General features: G+C 44.1%; 1 protein-coding gene across 2 annotated transcripts in view; it reads right to left on the bottom strand.

Moving 5' to 3' along the window:
• Positions 1-699: 699 nt before the first annotated feature.
• Positions 700-26,813, bottom strand: part of LOC137301214 (ephrin type-A receptor 8-like) — a 112,978-nt gene continuing 86,864 nt past the window's right edge. For both annotated transcript variants that reach the window (XM_067970691.1, XM_067970692.1), the window contains exons 12-13: positions 10,486-10,676; positions 700-1,008 (exon numbers count right to left, since the gene is read on the bottom strand). In XM_067970691.1, the coding sequence (XP_067826792.1) occupies positions 849-1,008; positions 10,486-10,676 (351 nt within the window). In that variant the 3' untranslated portion in view covers positions 700-848. The remainder of the gene's footprint in view (positions 1,009-10,485; positions 10,677-26,813) is intronic.

Raw genomic sequence — 26,813 nt, 5'->3', positions numbered from 1 at the left:
TAGTCATAGAGTCATAGAGTTATACAGCACGGATAGAGGCCCTTCGGCCCATCGTGTCCGCGCCGGCCATCAGCCCTGTCTACTCTAATCCCATATTCCAGCATTTGGTCCGTAGCCTTGTATGCTATGGCATTTCAAGTGCTCATCCAAATGCTTCTTGAATGTTGTGAGGGTTCCTGCCTCCACAACCCTTTCAGACAGTGAGTTCCAGACTCCAACCACCCTCTGGGTGAAAAAGTTCTTTCTCAAATCCCCTCTAAACCTCCCGCCTTTTACCTTGAATCTATGTCCCCTTGTTATAGAACCCTCAACGAAGGGAAAAAGCTCCTTAGTATCCATCCTATCTGTGCCCCTCATAATTTTGTACACCTCAATCATGTCCCCCCTCAGCCTCCTCTGCTCCAAGGAAAACAAACCCAATCTTCCCAGTCTCTCTTCATAGCTGAAGCGCTCCAGCCCTGGTAACATCCTGGTGAATCTCCTCTGCACCCTCTCCAATGCGATCACATCCTTCCTGTAGTGTGGCGACCAGAACTGCACACAGTACTCCAGTGTTATTGAGGCAGAAACTGTAACATCATTGATTTTGTTATATTGTTTCATTTGAAAGTCCCCTCAGCGATGAAGCAGCCTACAAATGGTGCAGGAGCTAAAAGTTTAATTCAAACATTTTTCCAAATCGAGGAAATAGTCACGCAGAACTCAAAATCTAACACAGGGAGTGATTTATTGGGCTGGGGAGAAATGGAAGTTAAATAAAGTTTAATTTCGATATATTTTACTGCAAAATGGGCATTTAAATCCATCATATTAATTCACTGTATTAATCATCCCCAGTTTCTCAGTACTTACTCGATGTTCATTCTCATTACCAGACCCAGTGATAAATAACCTGCAGCTGCAAAGTTGTCTTTATATCGTCCCATTTTAATGACATCCAGCCATTCATCCACCGAGGCAAAGGATGTGAAGTTGGGAATGTTTCTGTTTAGGAATGGACTGTTGAGTCTGCAAGATAGAAAGTGTTTGGCAACATAAAACTGATACTGAGAATCCCATCATTCATTAGACATTGTTCCGTGGTGACTGTATTATGTCAATATATTCTTCTACAGCATCTGAAAGAAATTGGAGACATGTCCTTGCCTGTAGCCTTTAAGTCTTAATTATGAAGTTTTAATTCATGTATTAGTCACCCCGGAGCTTCCACATTCTGCTATCGAGAGCAGCGCATTTAATTTTTCAAATTTGTAGCTAATCCCATTTAAAAGACACCATGTAAATGAGACAGCCTGAATCAATCTGGACAAATTACAAATTAAGTCATGGATCTCATTTTCTCCCGAGTGCAGTGTTTAAGAAGAAATTAAATGGTGCCCGGATGTTAAAGGGGAATCGGTGTCATAGGAACATAGGAACAGGAGGAGGCCATTCAGCCCCTCGAGCCTGTTCCCCCATTCAAATAGATCATAGCTGATCTGTATCTCAACTCCTTTTACACAGCTTGGCTCCATATCCCTTGATATCCTTAATTAACAATATACCCTTACCTAAGGGTACATGTCCTTTTGGAGAAATTTAAATTCCTGGAAAACAGAAGGGTGTCTCTCCTCTGGATAGTCCACTTTAATACTCCTGTACTAGCTGATAGAACAATCTGTGATGTTCTTGATGTGATTGTTTTCATTTATGGTTTCAGGGAGTCGGTGGGATTGTTTTAAGAGGCTTGATAAAAAAGTAACTTTTTTTGCACAGTGTTGTCATGCGTCACGAACTCCATTACTGCACATCTCCATTTACAACCAGTTGGTAAGATTATTAACTCCTAGTTTGGCCAGTGCCCCTTTAAGTTTTGTCTAGTATGTTTAAGTGTGGTTCAATACTTTCAATGCCAGTTTCTGCTATCATTTAAAGGAGTATTTATTAATTAAAGGGCTCCCTGAAAGCTCCCCTGTTGCCTTCACAGGCCAGAAAGTCTCAGGTTTGGTCCCCAGTTTGTCCAAAGATAGTTGAACTAAGCTGAGGCAGCTGATGGGGTACTATAATTAGCCTCAGTACCCCCGGGGTAGGCTGGGGAACTATTAGCCATTGTTCCCAGCCCTATTCCATATCTAGTTACCCTTCCTGGTAAGTGCACTTGCGTAGATGTTGGGCGAGGACAGGTTGCATTGTAACTCCCCCCATGGTCAAATAGCCAGCTGACACTCACTGTCTAGACAATCATGTAAAGAATGGTCACTTGGGCAAAGTACTGGAGGGCTGCTGGTTCCTGCGGAACCCATACATCAGGTAGAGTCAACTCCTTTAGAAGAAGAGTGAAGAAAAACTCCAAAGAAACTCTCCTCCCAGATACGTAAATGCTGTGACAGTGGTCGGGAAGGAAATCCCTAATATAACTGAGCAGTGACAATCTTTTCTTAAATTTGTTCTCAAGATGTGGGCGATGCTGGCAAGGTCGGCATTTATTGCCCGTCCTTAGTTGCCCTTGAGAAGTTGGTGGTGGGCCTTCTCCATGAACCTCTGCAGCCCTTGTGGTGATGGTGTTGCAGCTGCATCATCCATCACACTCCTGACCCGAGCCTGCAGAATATCCAGCCTCGGTCCTGCTCTTGTAGTCACGCCATTGATATGTCTGGTCCAGTTCAGCTCCTGATCAGTGGTGATCCCTAAGATATTGATGATGGAGGGCTCAGCGACGGTCAGGGGAAGGTGGTTGGACCTTTTTTCATTGGGATGATCATTGCCTGACAGTTATGTAGCGCAAATGATACCTGCCGCTTGTCAGCATAAGCCTGGATGTTATCCATGTCCTGCTCTTGGCTAGCATGGGCTGCTTCAATATATAAGTTGTGAATGAGGCTGAATCACTGTGGAATCATCAATGAACAGCCCCACCTCCTGCCCTTATGGCTGGCTCGGCCGAGGACCCTGCCCCGAGGGACTACAGCGGTGATGGCCTGGGACTGCAATAATGGGCCTCCAGCAATCACAGTCATCCTCCTTTGTGCTCACTGCTACCTTTTGTTTTGTTCAATATAATCCCAAGGCAAGGGATGTCAGCCCTGGAGAACAGGACACTCTCAGGACTGGTACACCAAAGGCTAGAAGGAAATTAAAGTACCCTCAACACTACCTCAGTCCCTAGATGATCAATCTCGACTACAAGATAATGGCGTTTCCATTTGTCCCACCAGTAAACCCTTCTTTCTTATGGCTTGTGTGAATGAGACTTCCAAATTAGTGTCAATTTGTGGTTAGTTTTGTGTAGTAAAATACCTTTACTAGGATTTCGGTTGGGATTATTCATCATGCCTTCAGGAGATTGTTGGTATGGCCCTGTACTTCAGACATGTATGAGTAGCGTACTCCACATATCCTATTCATTCTAACAGGATCGCTGACATCCTTATGTAGATGGGGATTAGATTTAATTTAATTTATTCAATTTGTTAAACAATATCTGAATAGAATCTGAATTCCGAATGGAAGTGGGGTTTCAGAGAACGTAGCTCCAGGCAAAGATTGCCGCCATCAAGCTTCAATCAGTTGCTTTGTGATTTATTGCTGAATTTCGATCAAAGCAACAGTGTTTCTCTAAAAGTATTTTGAACACCTGCATTAAATGTCAATGGGGCTTGAGGTGAAAACAAATATACCAGACTCTGTACAGCTACAAACCTGTCACTTAACATACCACTATTTTTGATTCTGAAAGTTGCATTTCATTGAAGAAGTCTTGGGAGAAATTTGGGACACAGAATAACATTTAAGTGTCAATGTTTACAATGAGACAAGATGACATGGAATAGAGCTCACAGTTACAGAATGTCTGTAACATCATTTCATATGATGAAAGGTAACTCCAGCAAAGCATTTAATACCTGGCCTAGTGGGCCATAAGTTTGAACCCAACCTTGGCAGATACTTGAACTCTGATGACTTTCACTGGCAGTATTTTGCCAGTTCACTGTGAGCTCCAGGGCTTCAAGTTGAAGTCTGCCATTCCATCTAGGGTCAGGAAGTGGAAGGAAATGAACAGGCAGGCAAGTTGCACCAATTGCTGACCAGTCAGGGTAGAGTTATAACTGTAGGTAATAGCTACGAAACAGTCCATAGTCAACACCAACCCTTCCTCCTAATGGTGGGAGACAACAGTGAGGAAACTTCAGTAAAAAGAAAAAGTATATCTATTGGAAGAAAAGGGTTTTCTTAATTAAGTAAAGCAAATACTTTCAGCAGCTCACTTTGATCTACCCCTCTCACCTTTTCTTCAAAACCTTCATTGTCCACCCCACACCCAGCTTCTTTCCTCTCTTTCTTCCCTCATCCTTAGTTATTTCAATCTCCGTCTCAGCTTTCCTTGCCATCTCTCCTCCAAATTCACCACCCTCCAGTCCTTCCTAAACCTTTCCCTCCGTATGAATTACTATCCATATTCAGGGCTGTCTCCCATGACCTCTACTCCTATGGTCTTGATTACTGACAAGGTCATCTCTGACCAGTTCCTTGTATCACTCACCATGCACACCCTCATCACTTTCCAACCCTACTTCCTTCTGCATCTATTTCTGGAAAATACTCTCCTCCAAGTCACTTACAACCCATTTTCAAACTCCCAACTGCCTAACCATTATGCCTCTAGTCATCATGATACTTCTGCAGCTGTTCATTTTTTCAACCAATCTTTTACCTCTACCTTTGAAACCCTCGCCCCAGGCAAAACCTTCACTGTCTCCCAACCCTGTTGTCCCCCTGATCAAGCCCCCATCTTTGCTCCCTCAAATGCAAGGGGCAAAACCTTCAGCATACCTGGTACACAACTATCAACTGATCTGGGCCAACCGCATCACCGGACTCTACCGGGCCTCACTCTCCTCTGCCAAAACCACCCACTGCTCCAGGATAATCCTGGGGACTACAGATAATCACCATGGTTTGTCTTCTCTACAATCAACCATTCCCTCTCCTCTCCACCTTCATCAAGACAGAGGCCATCCATTCGCCCCTTCCCCTTGCCCAACAAGTCAAACCTTCCCTTCTAATCCTACCCTGAATGAATGAAGAGTTCCTACAGCTCAATGTCAACAAGACTGAAACAATCTTGTTAAAACTCCTGCCAGCACCAGTGCACCTCTGTCTCCAACTCTGTCATCACAGGTGCCCAGTCAGGCTGAAGCCGATAGTGTGAAGTATCTGTAGTCTAGCTGACTCTGGGCCGAGCTCTCATAGAATCATAGAATCATAGAAATTTATGGCACAGGAGGCAGCCATTTGGCCCATCATGACTGTGCTATACAGAGCTATACAGCTTAATCCCATTTTCCAGCACTTGGTCCACAGCCCTGTAGGTTACGGCACTTCAAGTGCACATCCAAGTACTTTTTAAATGAGTTGAGGGTTTCTGCCTCTACCACCATTTCAGGCAGTGAGTTCCAGACCCCCACCACCCTCTGGGTGAAAAAAATTCTCCTCAGCTCCCCTCTAATCCTTCTACCAATTACTTTAAATCTATGTGCCCTGGTCACTGACCCCTCTGCTAAGGGAAATAGGTCCTCCCTATCCACTCTATCCAAGCCCCTCAAAATTTTATACACCTCAATTAAATCTCCCCTCAGTCTCCTTTGTTCCAAAGAAAACAACCCCAGCCTATCCAATCTTTTCTCATAGCTAAAATTCTCCAGCCCTGGCACCATCTTCATAAATCTCCTTTATACCCTCTCTCGTGCAATCACATCCTTCCTGTAATGTGGTGACCAGAACTGTACGCACTACTCAAGCTGTGGCCTAACTAGTGTTTTATACAGTTCTATCATAACCACCATACTCTTATGTTCTATGCCTCAGCTAATAAAGGAAAGTATTCCGTATGCTTTCATAACCACCTTATCTACCTGTCCTGCTATCTTCAGGGATCTGTGGACATGCACTCCAAGGTCCCTCTGTTCCTCTATACCTCTCAGTATCCTCCCATTTATTGTGTATTCCCATGCCTTGTTTGCCCTTCCCAAATGGATCACCTCACATTTCTCCGGATTGAATTCCATTTGTTACTTTTCTGCCCACCTGACCAGTCCATTGATATCTTCCTGCAGTCTAACGCTTTCCTCCTCACTAGCAACCACGCGGCCAATTTTTGTATCATCTGCAAACTTCTTGATTATACCCCCTACATTCAAGACCAAATCATTAATATATACCACAAAAAGCAAGGGACCCAGTAATAAGCCCTGTGGAACCCCACTGGAAACAGCCTTCCAGTAACAAAAACACCTGTCACCATTACCCTTTGCTTCCGGCCACTGAGCTAATTTTGGATCCAACTAGCCACTTTCTCTTGGATCCCATGGGATTTTACTTTTTTGACTAGTCTGCCACGTGGGACCTTGTCAAAAGCCTTGCTAGAATCCATGGACACTACACCAAATACTTCACCCTCATCAATCCTCCTTGTTACCTCCTTAAAAAATTCAGTCAAGTTAGTGAGACACGACCTCCCCTTAACAAATCCATGGTGACTGTCCTTTATTAACCTGCGGCTTTCTAACTGACGATTTATGCTGTCCCTCACAATTGATTCCAATAATTTGCCCACCACCAAGGTTAGACTGACTGGCTTATAATTACTCAATCTTTGCCTTTCTCTCCTTTTAAACAATGGTACAACATTATTAGTCCTCCAATCCTCCAGCACCACGCCTTTCAACCCCATATCTAGACCATCTCTAAGGCAGCCCTCTTCCACCTCCAGAACATTATCCATTTATACTCCTACCTCACTCTCACTGCTGCTGAAATTCTTAGCCACACCTCCACCACCTTCAGGTTTGATATCATAAATTCTCTCCTTAACAGCCTTCTCCATCTCCACCCTTCATAAGTTTCATCCTATCCAGATTCCTGAGTGCACATAATCTCATGCCTAGCCATTGTGATAAGTATGAAGCAGTTTTGTCTTGTTTTTGTCTGGCAACTGTCCCTTTAAACCAGGCACAATGTGAATTTTTGAAAAGCTAGCCATAGCCTCAACCTATTATTTGTAGACAACTGGTTGTTATAGACAGGGGTTACTGCTGGTACGTACATCGTTCCACCACTTCCCCCTCCCCCCTGTGAATTTAATGAACAGGAAAATCAGGTGCTGGTGATCCACAAGTAGAAATTCCCAGACACTGTCTCCCTGGTAACAGGCTCGACAGTCAGTCTATATATTCAGACTTTGTGATTGTTTCAGTTATTAATACGATTGTCTGTTATTTTTTGAATGCGGCTGGTGGTTATAAACTCATCACGAGCCTCGGCAGCAGGCTGAGATTATATTAAAAAGGAACGAATAAGCGGGAGCTCGCTCTGTGTAATTGGATCTCATGAACTGAGATCTTCATAGAAAGAAAGAAAGATTTTAGCAAATTCCCAAAGCATGTAAGGTGATAAAAAAGAGGGGATCTGTGAATATGATAGTTGTTTATAGTGAAACAGGTTAGCATTTAGATTTACAATCTTTTATTGTATCTCCTCCCTTTGAGAAGATACATAATAGAAATTCTACTGTAAATGCACATAATATAGTAACAGGCAGGAGAAGACCTTCAGTCCATCTAGCCCACCTATCCACATTATTCCCTTGGTGTGTTTCTAATAACCCTGAGTCCCATTTGTTCACAAGAACCTGTCTAGTTCCTGTTTGAAACCCATTAAGGTTTCTTGTTCCACCACCTGTGACAGTAATCTGTTCCACATACTGTCCACTCTTGTAGTAAATAAGTTCCTCCCGCAATTCCTATTTTCTTTCGTTGCCCACATATATATGTGTATATATATTTACTTATTCATTTTTTATTTAATAAATTTGCTTAATATTTTCAGACCAAATAAAGGCTTGATGCCTGGAGATATTGTGGAGACATAAGAATAATTCCAGTAGGTTAAAAATATTTGAGAGGAGCAAGGATTCTGTATCTCAGAAATCCACCTCACCCTCAACTTCAAATCCCTCCACAGCTTCACCCCACCATATCTGGGAGATCTTCTCCAACCCTTCATCCCAACCCATACCCTCTGTTCCTCTGACACCAGATCTCCTCGGTTCCCTCTGCTCGCCAATGGAGGCAGATCTTTCGGTCTCTGCTCTCTGGAATTCTCTTCCAAAACCACTTTAGCTTGCATTCTTTCCTTGCTGTTTTTTTTTTAGCATTCCTTCTGTCTCCCTTCCCCATCTTGCTTCAATTTGTGCTTAGTGTCCACCTCTCCTTTTTACAAAGCACTCCATGATGTAGATCTATCTGAGGAGTGCCACATAAATGTAAGATGGTTCTGTTGTACGTTGCAAGTCATCCAACATGGCAATGGAGTCACTTCTGTGACCAGGACAATTTGTGTTGAAGCAGCCTATATTCTATCACCTTAGATGGTGGACATCTTCAGTTCTCTTGCCACAGGTGGAATCCCACAGTTAAAGACAATGTAGTGTACTTTCTCACTACCTCCCTTGTCGAGAAAAAAACAATAGTTTTGGATGAAATGGACGCTTTATCCTCACATAAGTCACCACAATGTTGCAGTGTTGAATGACTATTAGTGAGAGAACAGATTCTCTCCATTCCCCACAGGTGGGGTAATTGCACTAACTCCCTCTTACAAGGTAGTACACTGGATGCAAACTTGTCTCAGGACACAGGCTGAGAGATACCGAATGATAAATTGAATAATAAAATATTAACACATATTGGAACAAGAAGGATATCTTACTCCACCAAGAATATCAGGGTATAAAAATTGTCTGTATGCACTCTCTCACTCTGTCAATGCTAAACAGTCCTGTCTCTACAGAAGGCTAATGGAAAAAGAAGCAATTCCACAGGAAGAATGAAAGGATCATCCAGGAGAAAAGTCGCTTAATTACTTTTTGCTCAGTTACCGCTGGTTAATGTCTCATGTAAGTCCCTCTAAGGTTAGCAAGAAGGGAACAGACAGCATTTAATGAAATTACTGTGGGTGTGGTTGTCACCTTACTGGATTTTTTGACCGTTTTCGACAGAAAGGATTTGGAGAAAAAAATGTTATATTTCAGGTTTGTATTTTAAAGCAAAGTGTATTCACACAAGTTTTTATTTAAAAGGCATTGATGCCAAAAGATAGTTAAAATGTTGAAGTTGTTTCCCTAAAGACTGCAAGCAATATGTAATGCATTTCTCTCAGTGATCAATAAACACCTCACACCCACAGTAGTGGGAGGTCACTAGTCCTGAGCACTTGGCAAGGCTTGTCTGACATTACCACTCCCCTCTGCTTGTAAAGACAGGGAGATAAAAAAGAGGATAAAGGTACATTCAATCATTCAGGTGTTTTTAAAAAGCAGAAAGCTGCCAAGGCAGTCGGATCAAGCAAAGGCTGCAGCAAGGCTAGTATACAGGAAAGTAGTTAGAGGCAGTCAGGCAAGACAACCCATTAATGCGGGGAAGTATAGCATATTCATTATTTTGTATTAATATGTGAAGACAAGTTGTACTGATTGAAACTGCCATGAATGGCGGAACAGGCTCGAGGTGCTGAATGGCCTATTTTTGTTCCTATATTCATAAGTGACTCCAATCATAACTCTTCACTATCTATGAAATAAAGCAGCAACAATTCGTATTTGTACTTGTCTCACTGAGTGTTTTCTCAGTCCATCTTTGAAAAGATTGAAGAAGCACCTATGAGGTACCATGCAAAAAACACAATATCCAGTTTGTATGTCAAGGGGGACATGTCGTTACAGTGGTGTATTGAGACAAGGATTGATTCACTGTGTGTAAATAAATCAACAAGCTGTGTTTGTACCAGCACTTCCAACTGCATCTGAACCTTGATTAAACCCAGACCTGCTCCACAGCTGCAGTAGCTGAAGGATTACTACATTAGCTTTTATGCAGTGTGCACTGTAGTTAATCAAAAGTAACTGCCTCCCAATCTTTGTTCCATTATCTTGATACTCTAAATATTCTATGAATTTCCAGCATTCTGGACATATTGTAATGAAGAGTTCTTCCCAGCCTTCACCATTGCAGCAGTAAAGTGAAGGTATCATTAGTCCTGTTATGTGCAACTTTAACTGAACCACTGTCTTTCAATAATTCAGAACAAAAGATGTTAAAAGTAATGGGGTAGATCTTGACTTTGTGCAATAGTGTGAAATGGATGATAGTGAGTCAGCAGTCCATTTTACATCTCTTCCGATTTTTATTTCTATTGACTTCAATGGAACTAAAATTTGAGAGAGATCTAAAACGGGCCACCGATTCACAATCATCCATTTTACATTATCGCACAAAGACAAGATCTTCCCAATGTCTGAAATAGCTGAGACGGTTGCTCATTTAGAACAATGGTATGTGCAGGTCTATGGAGTATAGCACAGCTCCTTCCTTATCACATCCACTGTCTCTGCCCCATATTTGAATGCAGCTGCCCCCCGACGAAACAAAGCTTTTGTTACTGGTTTCTCACCTGCTTGTGGTATCAATAATCTTGAGGGTGGTAGGGTTCCTAATGAGCTTGTCCAATACACTGACAATCTGGATGAACTTGGGCCTCTCGTTGCGGTCTTTCTGCCAACAGTCTAACATTAGCTGATGCAGGGCTGCTGGGCAACCCATGGGGGCTGGAAGACGATAGCCTTCCTCCACGGATTTAATTACCTGCAACACAAAATAATAATGCGACTAATCTTTAAAACAGGAGCTCAGTGTGTGTTAGCAACAAAGAAAAACATCTGATACCCGCAGCTGCAGCACATTAATTCCATACAGCAATTCGTATCACACGATGAACCATGAGACAAAACTCGAGGAATTTATGAATGCCAGTGGAACCTAGAAGTAGACCTCTATCATTTATTAATCTTTAATATAAAGTCTGCCACCTCTACTCAGTCATGTCTACATGTGATTCGAGTCCGCACTATCTGGTTGACATTTAATGCCTTCTGGAATGGTGTAGCAAGCCACAGAGTTGTCATGGCAACTAGGGATGGCCAATAAATGCGGCCTGGCCAGTGTCACCCACCTCCCAAAAACTGGGTGTCAGCCTTGGCTCAGTGGTAGCGCTCTTGTCTGTGAGTTTGAAGGTTTAAGTCCCACTCCAGAGTATTCAGCATAGAATCCAGGCTGACACCCGTGCAGGACTGAAGGAGTTCTGCACAGTCGGAGGTATTGTCATTTGGATGAAATATTAAACCAATGCCCTCTCAAGAAGACATAAAAGATCCCACGGCACTATTTGAAGAAGAGCAGATGAGATTCTTAGCCGACATTTATCCCTCAACCAATGCCACCAACACCATATTGGAGCACAAGTCGCTCCTGGAATAACGGAGGAGCTCAACAGCGCTTTCCGTTTTTAGTGGTGAATTGAAGGACCAAGTTCCGATGTTCGCACATGTGCAGTGAAACGCGGAAATCCGGAACTCACTCCTAGTGGTTCGCCGGCAATATGACAGCTTTGAATTAAAGGGCCATCGCACGCTGCAATCAGGGAAATCATTGAAAAATCGCAAACTTACTTATCTGCCCAGCTGGAAAGTAACTAATTACTCCGCCAAACAGGTACGCTTAAAAATACAGGTCTAAACAAAGTTTTAACAGCTCATCTTCATGACTGCCAAACATTACTCCTTATTTTAATAGTTTTTGGTCATTAAATTTTTTTTTAATTAAAAAATTATTTTTTTTTACTTTTTCCTTCTGGCTCTTTTATTTAATTCAATTATTTCCCTGGCTTTTTATTTTAAAAAATTAAATTTTTATTTACAATTACATACAGAATCCTAACTTTCAATGAGTGAAGTCTGCTTGCCTGCTTGAGCAATGCAGACTGAATCTGTGGGCGTGTCTTCTCCTCTCACAGACTTTTCCAATCTGGCAACCCATGCTGCTCAGAGACCGGGTGGATAGCGCACAATTTTTTTAAAGTTCAAATTCCAGTAATTCGACACCACAGAGCCCGCAGTAAGTCATTTTGTTAATTTTCGTTGCCTCGCTGCTCCGAGTGATTTCTGGCCCATTACCTGGTCATTTATCTCACTGCTGTTTGTGAGGCCTCGATGTGTGCAAAATTAGCATCCACATTTCCCTACTTTATAACAGTGCCTACACTTCAAAAGTACATCATTGGCTGTGAAGTGCTTTGGGACATCTTGAGATCTTTCTTTCTTTCGCAAATAAAGAAATATATATCATGATCTCCAAGGAAGTGCATAAATATTGCACAATTCAATACAAATCTGGTGGAAAGTACACAGACTGCTGTTTGAGACTAGGTACACTTGCTTTTTTGATGGGTTTCCTGATAAGATATTTCTGGTGATGGCTAACAGTGAGGATATTTGTTACTGGATCAGAGCATTGTCTGTGATGATTAAATATGATGACATAACAGGGTATATTTTCAAATCAGTTAAAGAAAGACAGAACTTGCATTTATATAGCGCCTTTCATGATCTCAGTATTCCTCAAAGTGCTTTACAACGAATTACCCTTTGAAGTGCAGTTACTGTGGTCTTGTAGTCAAATATGACAGCCAATTTACACACACAAATGAGATAAATGACCAGTTAATCTGTTTTTTAGTGGTGTTGGTTGAGAGATAAATGTTGGGGCCAGGATAATGGGCGATCTCCCCTGCTACTGAATCTTTTACATTCGCTTGAGAGAGCGGATGGGGCCTTAGTTTAACACCTCAGCCAAAAGGCAGCACCCTGGACAGTGCAGCACTTCCTCAGTACTGCACTGAAGTGCTCAGATCCTGGGGTTGAATTTTAACTCATAACCTTCTAATATCAGAGGCAAGAGCGCTACCAACTGAGCCAAGGAGCTCTGATTATTGGTCTTCAGGCCAGATCCTATTTTCTGGAAGAATTTTTCACTGGCATCAGAAATGCCTATCAGTTTGCTGTTAATTATATTAATATTAGGTCCTGATGATGTCATTTAGATGTGCACACAATTTCTCAGCCAGTATAGTACTCAGTCATCTACCTGTTCAAACAATATAAGTGCCCAGGAATGGTAGGCTGTGCTATTTATATAAGTGTATTTTAAGAGCCCAACAGCAAGCATTTTGACGATTTTCTGAACCTTTTTCTTGCTTTTTAAAATGTCTTTCCTGTTCCCACCAAGTTAGGAGTCTTTGTGCCAAGTGTTCTGGCACTGCCATTTATTTGGAACATCCCTGATATTTGCCCAATGGGCTTCCCAATGGGAATTCTCCACTATGTATGTTTTTTTAGAGAGAGAAGAAGAGGAACAAGGGAAGGATTCGAGGCAGACTGTACCAGAGCTGACTACATCCATCTACCAGTTCTCTCTGACCCACGTTTATAGGCAGAGGTGTACCTACCTGCCAAGGACCATGCAGAACTTGCTGCATAGGCTCCAGGTCAGAAAGCTAGATGCAGAACTGTACCATCTGTTGCAAAAATACCTGCGGCTAACATGCCATCGAGAGCTTACAATGCCAATAGCTGTAACAATCTTCTGCCTCCTTCCAGGCATCCTGCAGTGCCATCCTATGTGGGTACCCTGGAGTGGTAAAGCAGGACCACCCTCCTTACTATTACCCTTTCCCATACCACCCTTACTTCACCAGCCATCAAACAGGAGTTTGGGCTGTTGCCCAATCAATCTCTTGGCCACAGATTTAATCCTTGCATCCAAATTTATTGGCCCAGCCACTGGGATTTTCCATGGCATTTTTGTTACCCAAATCGTCTTTACCAAAATAAAAAAAAAAATAGCAGTTTTTGTAAAGGCTACCAACATTTACATCTTCATGTGCAACCACTTGCCTTTAAATGTCTCCATCCCTTTAAATTTACTCATCACCCTCGTAAACAGTTTCACACATGATTCCCCATGCTCCCAATAGGGAGCTCCTAATACCAGTCCTAATATGAACCAGGAGCTCACTCATATTATGGAAATGAAGCTGACCCTGTAAAATCAGGCTTACTCCTGAATACAAGGAGTTAGTGTGCTGACAGTCAGTGTGCTGACCCCAGTCATTCCCCATAACACCTGGTGTTGGATGTTGGTGAGAGGGAATGACTGTCAGCAGGTACCAATATGACACCAGCCTAAAACCCAATCAGAAGCCCAATTGATAACTCTAACTCTACTGCAAAAATGGCCTCTTTCTAGAACGCATCACAAATGAGTTCCAGAACAATACACTGCATCAGAACAAGAGGTCCAAGATTAAGCTAATAAATATCTGTTAATATTCCAGGTTTTGAACTTAACAGGTACACATTAAAAAAATGGTGATGTGATTCAATTGTGTTGAACATTGATTTCCCTCCTTGCTCTATATTATGCCTTCAGTAGGGTGCAGAAGTTTTAATTTAGATCTTGCATGTTATAGTTGTGTTAATTCCATAGTAATTCATATCCTTAGATTCTTAATTAATCTACTTTGCCTTCATGGACACCGATGATCTCACAGCCTCAAGTGAGGCCAAACCCAGTTTTTGTGCATTTAAAATCTAACCTTTTTCTAACTGTGGCACCATCCAAAATAGAACAAAAAACTCATTTTAGATCACTTTGCATTTATCTTATTCCATTTTCTAACCGTCGCTGTATAATGCCAGAAGAAAATCAGTTTTGCGGATATTTTACGAGAGGAAGTGGCAGACTGTGCGCTGTGAATCCCGGAGATGTCTTTCAGTTCTCAAAGAGCTGACAGGAATTCTCAGCTCCCAGATGTGATTTTCTCTTAGTGTTAGACTGATGCATATTTTGAATCTGCCTCTCCGCTTCAGCCTACTGTATTATGTAAAATACCAATCATGGAAGGCTCTATCCTACTGCAACCTGGGGGCTCAATTTTAAAAGGGTGGTGAGATGGCAGCGGCGGGGGGGGGTCAATGGGCTCTCGGCAAACCTGAATAAAAAAATCTTACCTTTCCCCACGCGATCGCAAGGTAATTGATGCTCGTTAATCTTGTTTCCGGGTTTCACACCCGGCAGACAGCCTGATTGGCACAAAGATCGGGGGGGAGGGGACAAAGATGAGGGTGACACAAAGATGGGGGGGGGGACATCAGACATTGTGCGGGGGGAGACATCGGGAGTCATTGGGGGGTGGGACATCAGAGAAGAGACATCGGGGGGTGAGACATCGGGGGGTAAGACATCAGAGAGGGAGACATCGGGGGGTGAGAGATTGGGAAACGTCGAGGGGTGGGACATCGGAGAAGAGACATCGGGGGGTGAGACATCGGGGGGGGAACATCGGAGAGGAGGACTTCGGAGAGGGAGACTTCGGGGGTGTTGAGACATCGGACATCGGAGCAGGAGGGTGCAGGTGACATCGTTTGAAAGGTAGGTTTATTTATTTTTTTAACTTTGTGAAATGTTATTTTATTTAATTTATTTAGTTTATTTTTGCCTGATCTGGCCCTTTACGTCTGGTTTTACCTGGCATGAATCTAAAGCCGCCCAGGTAAGTTGAAAATCGTTGTAACTACCTACTATATAACAAATAAAGTACCTTAAGTACCTCAATGAGGTATATTTGCATCTTTAAATATCGTCCCGCCGGCTTTAATTGCCGACGGGACTTCCAGATTGCAGAAGTGTGCGCGCACCCGGATCCGTCTGTGTGAGACGCGGAAGTCGGCGGTTGGAGCCGGGTTCCTTACCCACTCCGGGTTTTTTGCTGCCCCCCCCGCCCCGTCATAACGCACCTGGACTTTCATTTGATAATCGAGTCCTGGGTGTCTGAAACTAATAATGTTTTAAGCATCTGTTACAATACCAGAGAAGCTGAGTATTTCCACTGAATGATGTAAAGTAGATCCTGCTTACCTTTAACCCCAGATAGAGTCAGCCAGTCCCATAAAATCAGGTTTTAGATGTTGGTTAGAGGGGTGGCTGGAGAACTATGATTGAAGCAGTGGAGTATTCATGTAGATATCTTTTCTCATACTTTAGGCATGATTTTATCTCGGAGCCGGGAACCCGGCGTGTCCGAAGATATTCGCGTGGGGAACCCAAAAGCCAAATGAGTGCGTCTCAAATTGTGATCGCAACTCAACTGAAGGTGAGTACTTGTGCTTCTGGGTTTTCCACATGCCAGGCCTGTCAGGAGGGAAAGGACCCTCAAGTCAGAGAGGGAAGAGGGAGGGAGGGAGAGATCGTGGGCCGTGGAAGAAGTCAGAGGGTTGGGGGGGGTGCGGGGGAGGTGGGGGGACGTGGACGACATTGGGTAGGCCTTGGAGAAGATCGGGCAGTCTACCATCGTGGGGGGAGGGGAGGGGAGTGTCCACCATCGGGGGGTGTCCAACATCAGGGGGAGGGGTCCAGCCGATCACAGTGGTCCTGTCAGCCAGGTGATCGTGTTCAGCCTGGATGAAGCCCTCCTGCTCCTCCAGGCCCACAAGCAGTGCAATGAAGGCCCCCACTCACCTCATGGATCCTGCCCTTCTCGCCTGCTTTCACCTGACGTGAATCAGAAGTGATGGGAAACTCGAACTGGTAAGGTTAAATTTGTTTTATATTTCTAATACACAAAAAATTAAGTGCCTCAACTATCGTAATGAGATACATTGTCCCTTTAAGTGTTGGCCCGCCAGCTTCAAGTGGGGACGAGACTTCTGGGTTTCTGTTGCGTGCGCACATCCTAACGTACCTGGGTTATACCCGGAAGTAGACGCGTTGGAGCCGGGATGCGTCCCGCTCCCATGTTCAACTATTCTTACTGCCCACCCGTCCCCAACCCACACGTTTTGGGGGTTAAAATTACCCCCTTTATAATACTCGTTATCTGAAATGTCCAGACCAGTCATGTGAATGGAAATCCAATGTATCGATCAAGAGGGTTTGGTTTGTTATGCAATTATTTTTACAGTGATTTTTACAGCTCGAAAGCCTAGCAAGTGTCAGCTGACATCATTACTGCAACATAGTAACAGGGGCAAATACTCTGCCAGCCCAGAGCAGGCGGTGGATACAGGGTAATAGTTCTGTGGCAGTAAGGTGTGAGGTGGCAGTCCTGATGGTTGTAAACACTCAATCCATGAGTGAATGTTGGAGTTGAATGATATTCTTCATAGTACACAGTCTGTAATTTATTTCTTAAATTTTCCATTAAGTTTCTTCCCAATATGGGTACTAAACTAAACTTCATAGAGGTGGCAGGTGGAAGGTTAATAAAGATGGCATGACTGACAGTATTGTGTGATCCTGCACTTATTCCAATGTTCTTTGAAAGCAGATTAGCAGGAATACATCACATGCAATACAATGCAGCTTCTTGGGTCTATTAAAAATCTTGCATGAAACAATCTGCAGCAGAATGAATCCATTATCTGTTGGACACAAGTCTATTACTGCAAGGAAAACAGATAATAGAAGTGAATAATAATCCGATAATTCAATGTCAATTAGCACTGATTCAACAATGCTCCTCGGAGACACTCAGGGATTAGAAGCTGAGAAATTGCAATGTCACGCCTCGAGGTTGTTCTGAAGGGCTAAGTTACTTTGTCAAGTCAACAAGGAGTTCTGCATTGCATCTGGTACGTTCACAATACCCGCTGGGACATCCCAAGGCTCAGTCAGCAGAAGGCAGGCGCTTTCACCACTGGGGGTGAGGTCAAATTGTTGGTCAAGTAGACCAGGGTCCCTGCTTCCCTCGCCCGCTGCTATTCTGCTGTAACCATTTACACCTCCTCTGGACCCATCTTTTGTTTCTACACTTGCCCAATACCACTCCCTTTTGCCTTGCACCAACATCCCTTTTGTCATGTAATCACTCCTGCCCTCCACCCTTGCACAGACCTTTCCCTTCTGTTCTTTTCCTGCCCCCTTTTCCCTGGCTCTGCACTTGCTTAAAAGTACATTTCTAACATCGAGTAACATCGAAACTACAGCACAGAACAGGCCATTCGGCCCAACTGGTCTATGCTCCACACGAGCCTCCTCCCTCCCTACCTCATCTAACCCAATCAGCATACCTTTCTATTCCTTTCTCCTCATGTGTTTATCTAGCTTGCCCTTAAATATATCTATACTATTCGACTTAACTACTCCGTGTGGTAGTGAGTTCCACATTCTTACAAATCTTTGGGTAAAGAAGTTTCTCTTGAATTCCCTATTGGATTTATTAGAACATAAGAACATAAGAAATAGGAGCAGGAGTAGGCCATCCAGCCCCTCGAGCCTGCTCCGCCATTCAACAAGATCATGGCTCATCTTCTACTTCAACATCATTTTCCTGCACTATCCCCATGTCTCTTGATGCCTTTAATATCTAGAAATCTATCGATCTCTGTTTTGAATGTACTCAATGACTGAGCCTCCACAGCCCTCGGGGGTAGAGAATTCCAAAGATTCACCACCCTCTGAGTGAAGAAATTTCTCCTCATCTCAGTCCTAAATGACCTACCCTTTATTCTGAGACTGTGACCCCTCATTCTAGATTCCCCAGCCAGGGGTAACATCCTCCCTGCATCTACCCCGTCGAGCCCTGTAAGAATTTTGTATGTTTCAATGAGATCACCTCTCATTCTCCTAAACTCTAGAGAATACAGGCCTAGTCTACTCAATCTCTCCTCATACGACAATCCCGCCCTCCCAAGAATCAGTCTGGTGAACCTTCATTGCACTCCCTCTATGGCAAGTATATCCTTTCTTAGGTAAGGAGACCAAAATTGTACACAATACTCCAGGTGCGGTCTCACCAAGGCCCTATATAATTGCAGTGCGACATCTTTATTCCTGTACTCAAATCCTCTTGTTATAAAGGCCGACATAGCGACTATTTTATATTAATGATCTCTAATTTTGAACTCCCCCACAAGTGGAAACATTTTCACTACATGTAACCTATCAAACCTTTCATTATCTTAAAGACCTCTATCAGGTCACCCCTCAATCTTCTCTTTGCTGGAGAGAAGAGTCCCAGCCTGTTCAACCTTTCCTGGTAAGTATATCCACTCAGTTCTGGTATCATCCTTGTGAATCTTTTTTGCACCTTCTCTAATGCCTCTATATCCTTTCTATAATATGGAGACCAGAACTGTGCACAATACTCTAAGTGTGGTCTAACCAAGGTTTTTTTACAAGTTTAACATAACTTCTCTGCTTTTCAATTTTGCATCCATCTAGAAATGAACCCTAGAGCTTGATTTGCCTTTTTAAAGGCCTTATTAACCTGTGTCACTACTTTTAGTGATTTGTGTATCTGTACCCCTAGATCCCTCTGCTCCTCTAGCCCATTTAGACTCTTATTTTCCAAGCAGTATGAGGCCTCCGTATTCTTCCTACCAAAATGCACCACCTCACACTTATCTATATTGAAATGAATTTGCCAATTATTCGCCCGTTCAGGTTTATCAATGTCCTCTTACATTTTGACGCATTCTTCTTTTATATTAAAACTACACCCCCCCAATTTAGTGTCGTCCACAAATTTTGAAATTGTACTTCCGATTCCCGAATCCAAATTATTAACAACAGTGATCCCAGCACCGATCCCTGTGGAACACCACTTCTCACCTTTGGCCAGTCTGACCTTTAAACCCTGCTCTCTGTTTTCCGTTTTGTAGCCAGCTTGCTATCCATTCTGTTACTTGTCCTCTGACCCCACATGCTCTGACCTTAGTCATGAGTCTACAATGTGGTATCTTATCGAAAATCCAAATATAATACATCTACCACGTTCCCCTTGTCTACTCTTCCTGTTACATCTTCAAAGAATTCAATAAGGTTGGCCAAGCATGACTTTCTCTTTTGAAATCCGTGCTGACTGTTCTTTATTATATTTCCACTCTCTAGATGTTTTTCCGTTACATCTTTGAGTAAAGATTCCATTATCTTTCCTACCACCGACGTTAAGCTAACTGGTCTATAGTTCCCTGGATTTGTTTTATCTCCCTCTTGAAATATCTTCCAGTTCTGGTGAAAGACCTGAAACATTAACTCTGTTTCTCTCTTCACAGGTGCTGCCTGACCTGCTGAGTGTTTGCAGCATTTTCTGTTTTTAACAAACACTCTATGGCTTGTTGCAGTCAAACACAAACAGGCCACATGGCCAAAGAATGGTGAATAAATAAAACAAAGCATCCCGAGAACCAAAAATTAAATTGTCTTATTTCTCTTCATCCCTCACATGTAAGAGAGCTTGACAATCTCCTCCAGTGGATCAGAAGGTAGATGGACCATCTGGTGTTACAGAGCAGCACAGAGCAAAGTGGATCCCGATAATCTTCATTGCCATCTGTCCTGTTTGAACGGAAAGGAGCTGTCCAAAAATATATCTAGAATATAAACTGGTTACCAAAGAGCTGGGGGGATAAATTGGATAGGGCCTATAATTGGGCGGGGGTAGCACAATCCGTTATTGCCCCGCGCCCAATGGCCGCAGCGCAGGCAGGACCAGACTTTCGTCAGGCGTGAGGATTCACCTTAAAGCAGCGTTCCGAATCAGTGTTGACATGAGGATTCAATTCAATTCACACTTTCCATCAGCAGGGGAAGCCTCAATCTCTTAAAGGCAGGCTGTCTCTTAAAAACCTCTTAAAGGTAGCTGGTACTTACTATTTGCTGAAAATAACAGCCTGCTGTCTGCATGGAATCTGAACGGAAATCAGACATCACACATGCAAAACACAGATGCAGCTCCCGTCCTTATGTTTACAAACTGATCAGTTATGTTAACACATTTAACAAAAGTTGCGCACTACTAAATCCCACATCCTCCAATCTGCACGCCAGACCTCACCAATCTGCCGATCTGAGTTGGTACCAGGCCTGTGAGAGTGCATGCACCAAGGTTCTCTACTGATGCACTAGAGACCTTGGTGCAAGAGGTGGACAGAAGGAGGGACATCCCATAGCCGCAGGGTGGGGGGGGGGAGCGCGGAGCAAGTGGTCCTCCAGACATATACTCAAAAGACAGTGGGAGGCAGCGGGGGACGAAGACAATGCTGGGGGCACAGCATCATGAACATGGATGCAGTGCAGGAAGAAGTTCAATGCTTTGACATGAGTGGTCAAGGTGAGTGAGGTCAACTGTCAAGTGGTGTCTCCTACCAGCTGCTCCACACACTACACCCCCATCACCCACATACCAACAAACTCTTTCCATCAGTACTCAACTCTTCCAATCAGATGCTTCCTCTCACCCACACACATTACCACTGTTTCAAGCCGCCCACCCACAACTCACAGGCCACACTGGCAGCTATTCAACCATGACAGGCACATCACCCAGACACACGTCCCGCTTTCTTGCAGGAGAAGGTGGTGCATAACAGGAGGCAGCAAGTGGCAGTGGCATTTAGCCCCTTGAGCCTGTTCTGGCATTCAATGAGATCATGGTGGACCTGTGACCTAACTCCATATACCCGTCTTAGCCCCATATCCCTTAATACCCTTGGTTCGCAGAAATCTATCAATCTCAGATTTAGAATTCACAATTGAGCTAGCATCAACAGCCGTTTGCAGAAGAGAGTTCCAAACTTCTCCCACCCTTTGCGTGTAGAAGCATTTCCTAACTTCACTCCTGCACGTCCTGGCACTAAATGTTAGGCTATGTCCCCTAGTCTTAGTATTCAAGTATAGGAGACCTCCAAAAACAGTCACAAATATCTCGGCAGCCAGAAGCAATCTGTAAATCCTGCATGGTCCCTTTAAATAGCGCTGGTGGAGGCTCCTCCAGGCACTCTAAGACATGTTCAGATGGTCGGGGTTAAGACTATGCATTGAGTTGAGTGTTAAGTCCCAAAATGGTGTCTATCACTTTAAATCGCGTTACACACTGATTGTATCCACTTTCTTCTTACTTTACATGCAGCCGGCGTTCGTTTTTTGAGCAGGCGCTAATTCCTATACCAAGATGGCGTCCGGCGCACAAACACCGAAACAACGGGCGCTACACGGCCCAATTTAGTGCTCCTCATGTTCTGAATTTGCAATCCCAGCTGGAGAATCTCGTCCTCCAGTCACACATACCTGGAAATCACACGTGCACTGGGCATGGATTTACATCCGTTACTGGACTGCAAACTGTGGGCAGTGTACCCCTGATACATGGGATATGGGCGAGGGCCCCTTCTCGTAGAACAAACTTGGAACAATTATCCTCCCCCAGTGTGTTTTCGAGTGTGAAACTTGCCTCTTCCCTTTCTCTGGAACCGCACAGTCTCTGGCCTTATTTCAGCAGCACCTTGTCAACTGGGAGATAACAAAACTCACCCCAACCTCCCAACGTCCTACTGCAGTGCAGCCTCTCACTGGCTGAGAATTTCTGAATTTACATCGTCTCTGGCGTAGCCTCTTTTAAGTATCACATTAGGTCTCTGGGGAGTCTGCACTTGGCGAAGCAAAGTGCCATTTTATCCGTCGGGGCGAGGCGGCTCTGTCAATGATCAGTTTTCCCATTTTTATTAAGACAAAGTTATGAAAACATTGCACTATCGTCAGTTTACCAAATGAGAGCGTTCCTTTACGATGCACTTTAATATGTGATGTTTAGATATGTCAATGTGATGTTGGTTGGAACAGTTCATCCTGTCTGGATATGGAAAGGTGGAAAGGATTTGTGTGAACTCAAAGAAGGTGAAATTGGTTTTTGCCCATGTTTGACCTGAGGCCATGAGACTTCATGGGGTCCGGAGTCAATGATAGGATTCTCAGGACCTCTCCCTCTGACTATATAATACTGTGTTTGCACTAGTCAAGCAGCAGCATCATAGTCATACCCACAGAATTACATCTATCAGGCATCACCATCCCCGGTAATGTCCTGTCCCACCGGAAGGGCAGACGGGTCTGCCCTTCCGGTGGGACAGGACATACCCGGGGATGGTGATGCCTGATAGATGTAATTCTGTGGGTATGACTACGATGCTGCTGCTTGATTGGTCTGTGGGACAGCTCTCCCAACTTTGGCCCCAGTCCCCAGGTGTTAGTGAGGAGGACTTTGCAGGGTTGACTGGATTGGGTGAGCCTTCGTCCTGTCCTCATTTGATGCCTGGGTCACAGCCGAGTGGTCCATCCGGTTTGATTCCTTATTGTAGCTGGTTTGATACAGCTGAGTGGATTGCTAGACCATTTCAGAGGGCAGTTACAAGTCAACCACGTTAGTGTGGGACTGGAGGCCCAGACCGGGTAAAGACGGCAGGTTTCCTTCCCTAAAGGACATTAGTGAACCAGTTGGGTTTTTACGACAATCTGTCAGCTTCAAGGGGCTTGATCGGGTGGATGCGGTAAGGATGTTCCCAAAGATGGGTGAAACTAGAACTAGGGGGCATAATCTTAGAATAAGGGGCTGCTCCTTCAAAACTGAGATGAGGGGAAACTTCTTCACTCAGAGGGTGGGAGGTCTGTGGAATTTGCTGCCCCAGGAAGCTGTGGAAGCTACATCATTGAATAAATTTAAAACAGAAATAGACAGTTTCCTAGAAGTAAAGGGAATTAGGGGTTACGGGGAGCGGGCATGAAATTGGACATGATTTTAGATTTGAGGTTAGGATCAGAGCAGCCATGATCTTATTAAATGGCAGAGCAGGCTCGAAGGGCCGATTGGCCTACTCCTGCTCCTATTTCTTATGTTCTTATGTTCATGGTCGCCTTACTGATACCAGCTTTTCCAGATTTATTTTGTTTTTTTTAAACTGGATTAAAATTGACAAACTACATTCATTGTGCTGTAAAGTTGGAATGAGTTGAGATATTATCCAGTTGGCACTGTGCCAGAGCTTGGTCTGTGGCCTCCTTTACAATGCTCTTAGGAAGCAGCTTGTTTTATGTCTTTCATCTACAGACAAGCAAACAGAAAGCAGCTGATCAGCTGGAGCAACACCTGCTTCCATTGGATTTACGACTATGATCCCTGTGCTCTCCTTGATGACTCAATAACAATGACATTTGCATTTACATGGCGCCTTTAACATAGAGACAGGCCCAAGACGCTTCACAGAGGTGTAATCCATTGTTAAGTGTTTACAAAACCAGGCAGGTTATAAATTCAATCCTACCTCCGGGCTGATTTGAACTGGACTGATGCTACAATTGACCTTAGTGTCCCTGGTTAGGGAGTGCTCCTGGTCCTGAGCTCGATCCAGTAATTCCTGTGGAAAGGGGCTGCCCTGTGAGTATGGGATGATTCTGCCCACCGTGGATTCAGCCAACACTCAGACATGAGGAGTGGACACTAGTGTGAGGTGACAGAAGCTGTCGACAGCTGTGGAACTGTACCTGAGCCTTCAGTGAAGGAAGGGAGAAAAATAAATTTAAAAAACAAATGGTTTCCGTTTGCCATTTTAAGCCACTGAGGTCGACTTTAACCCCCAGTGGTTGGGGGACAGGGCATGTGCGGAACACACTCACTGGCCTCAATTTCAGGCTCGGGTTATTTTAACTCGTTCATGTGCCTCCGGTCAGTTGCCCGCCTGAAATGGGCAGAAAGCAGCAGCTGGCTGACGGCAACGGAGGTTCAGGCGGCCAGAGTTCACTGGCCGATACCAGAAGAAGGCTCGTTGGCAAGAAGGTAAGTCTCGGGGAGGGGGTTTCAGGAGGAAAGGGGATGGTGGTTCTGGGACAGGGAGGCCTGGCCCCAAAAAAAGGAAATTTTTCCACATAACTTGGAGGGTCTCTTCATCCTCCCGATAGCTGCCGACCTGCCTTTACCTGGTGGGAAGGCCCTGGTGGTTTCCCCACTCGGAACTGGTTTACTTTCCATTGACATAATGGGACCCTGATTCGTATTAACTCATGAGGCTCCCAGCAGGAACCTCAGCCTGCATTAAGTGGTTAAAATGTTGGCCAGCGGGAATGGGGCAGTGGGGTCGAACACTCCATTTTAAAGGTCCCCCTGACCCATTCCTGCCGGGTGGGGTGAGTTAAAATCAATTCCTTTCTGTATCTTTCCCAGTTAACGCAGGTCCAAACAAAAGACCACGGAAGAACAGACAAGCAGAACCAGTGAGACACAGAATTCTCGTTCTGATTTGGCAGAAGCTTTTGGATTTTCAAACTTGTGCAAAGAGATAGAAATTCCACTGTTACATGTGCAAGTCTTGGAATCTTCACTCACTAAGAACATAACAGTTCTTGCTGAGGGAGGCACCAGAATACTGTCCATTAAAAGTAATATTTATATAATATGTGAGCATTTCAGTTTTGTGCTGGCAAAAAACCAATCAGCACTGGAGATTCTCACTCAGTGACTTGCCAGGAGCAAGTAATATTAAAGCTTTGGTGAATTCAAGAACAAAGTAATTTGTGTTCATCCTTGCAACTCCAATCATTCAACATTGTAATAATATTTGTATAGGCAAAGCTACAAATTAGGCACTTGCTGCAGTTTAAAAGTTCACAGCCGCTATTAGGTTTAACCAGATGGAACTAGTTGGGGCTACTGCTGTTGCCACAGGGCTGTGTAACAGCAAGGAATCGGCAGGAAAGGAGCTGTCTTGTCAGGTCTCTTGGGAATCCCTCCTCTCTTTGCCCCATCATTGGCAGCCGCGCCTTCAGCTGCCTCGGCCCTACGTTCTGGCGTCCTTTCCCTAAACCTCCCTGCCTCTGTACCTCCCTCTCCTCCTTTAAGGCTCTCATTAAAACCCACCTCTTTGAACAAGCTTTTGGTCACCTCTCCTATCAGATCTTTTGGCTCAGCTCTGATTTTTATCTGCCAGTTTTTGTTGTTGACTATGAGTGCAGAAGCCATCTTTACAATCCTGATCATTTGTACAATCTGCAATCTAAGGCCTGGGTGGGTTTAAAAACTCATCCACTGCTCCAGAAATGAGGTCCAGGGTATTTTAACTCCTGGGCCTCATTTCAATCCGTTCTGGCCGAGAAATCTGAATCCTATTTGTCCTCCAGCTCCATCTCTAACCTCACTGTCTTCTGTCAGGTCCTCAAATACATTGTCACCTCCCAGATCATTACAAATCAATCCCAGTGCTCCCTGTTCGAATCCCTCCAGTCCGGGTTGCACCTCATGGCGCAATGGCTGACCTAGTCAAGGTTAGCAGTGCCATCATCCATGATTGTGACCATGGTGTTCTCTGTCCTTATCCTTCAAAACCTCTCCACAGCCTTTCACATGGCTAAACATGGTCTCCATCACCTCTGCTCCTGACTCCACCAAAGTATCTGGAGTCAGGGGGAGGTTACATGTAACTGGTGTCACTATGGTTGGGGTTTATAATGCAGTGCTGGGCAGTCATCCATTTTGTCTGCCATCAGTCCCAGCCTCAACACCAGTGGCAGTTTTTCAAAGGTTGTCCGCCCACTTGTAAGGAGGGCTGATTTCTTCCCACAAATGGCATTTTCCTTTGACCAAGTAGGCTCCATGATCGAGGGGCAAGTGTCGGTGTGCCTGAATTCCCTTCCCCTCTGATATCAGTGTCCATTTTCGGGGCCGTCTGAGGTTCCATCTCAAACAAGCCCCGCGGAACGTCAGGATCTGATGTATCCGGGCCCCGCCCAATTTATGGACTGTGTCCTGCCTTCCTGACAGACGGGTACATCTGAGGGCCACCATTCTTCAGCCCCAGTATCTAAATACAGGGCTGCTGATACTGCAACAGGTAACACTCCCTCACTCATATTAGAGGAAAAAAAACAAATATACATGAAAGCTTGAAGGAGAATATACAACCGGTGAATTTCTTGTGGGCCTGGAGGCAAGACTACTCCTGAAAATGTGAGTTTTTACATTGATAAAGGTGAACTCTTGTTCATTTTAAGCGCCTATATGCTTTACAATTGATAAATATTTAATCTAAATATATGGAAAAAAAATCTTTTGGATTTTCAGCA

The sequence above is a fragment of the Heptranchias perlo genome, chromosome 32 (assembly GCF_035084215.1).
Source record: "Heptranchias perlo isolate sHepPer1 chromosome 32, sHepPer1.hap1, whole genome shotgun sequence".
NCBI lineage: Eukaryota > Metazoa > Chordata > Chondrichthyes > Hexanchiformes > Hexanchidae > Heptranchias > Heptranchias perlo.
This window is presented reverse-complemented; position numbering and strand designations above follow the sequence as displayed.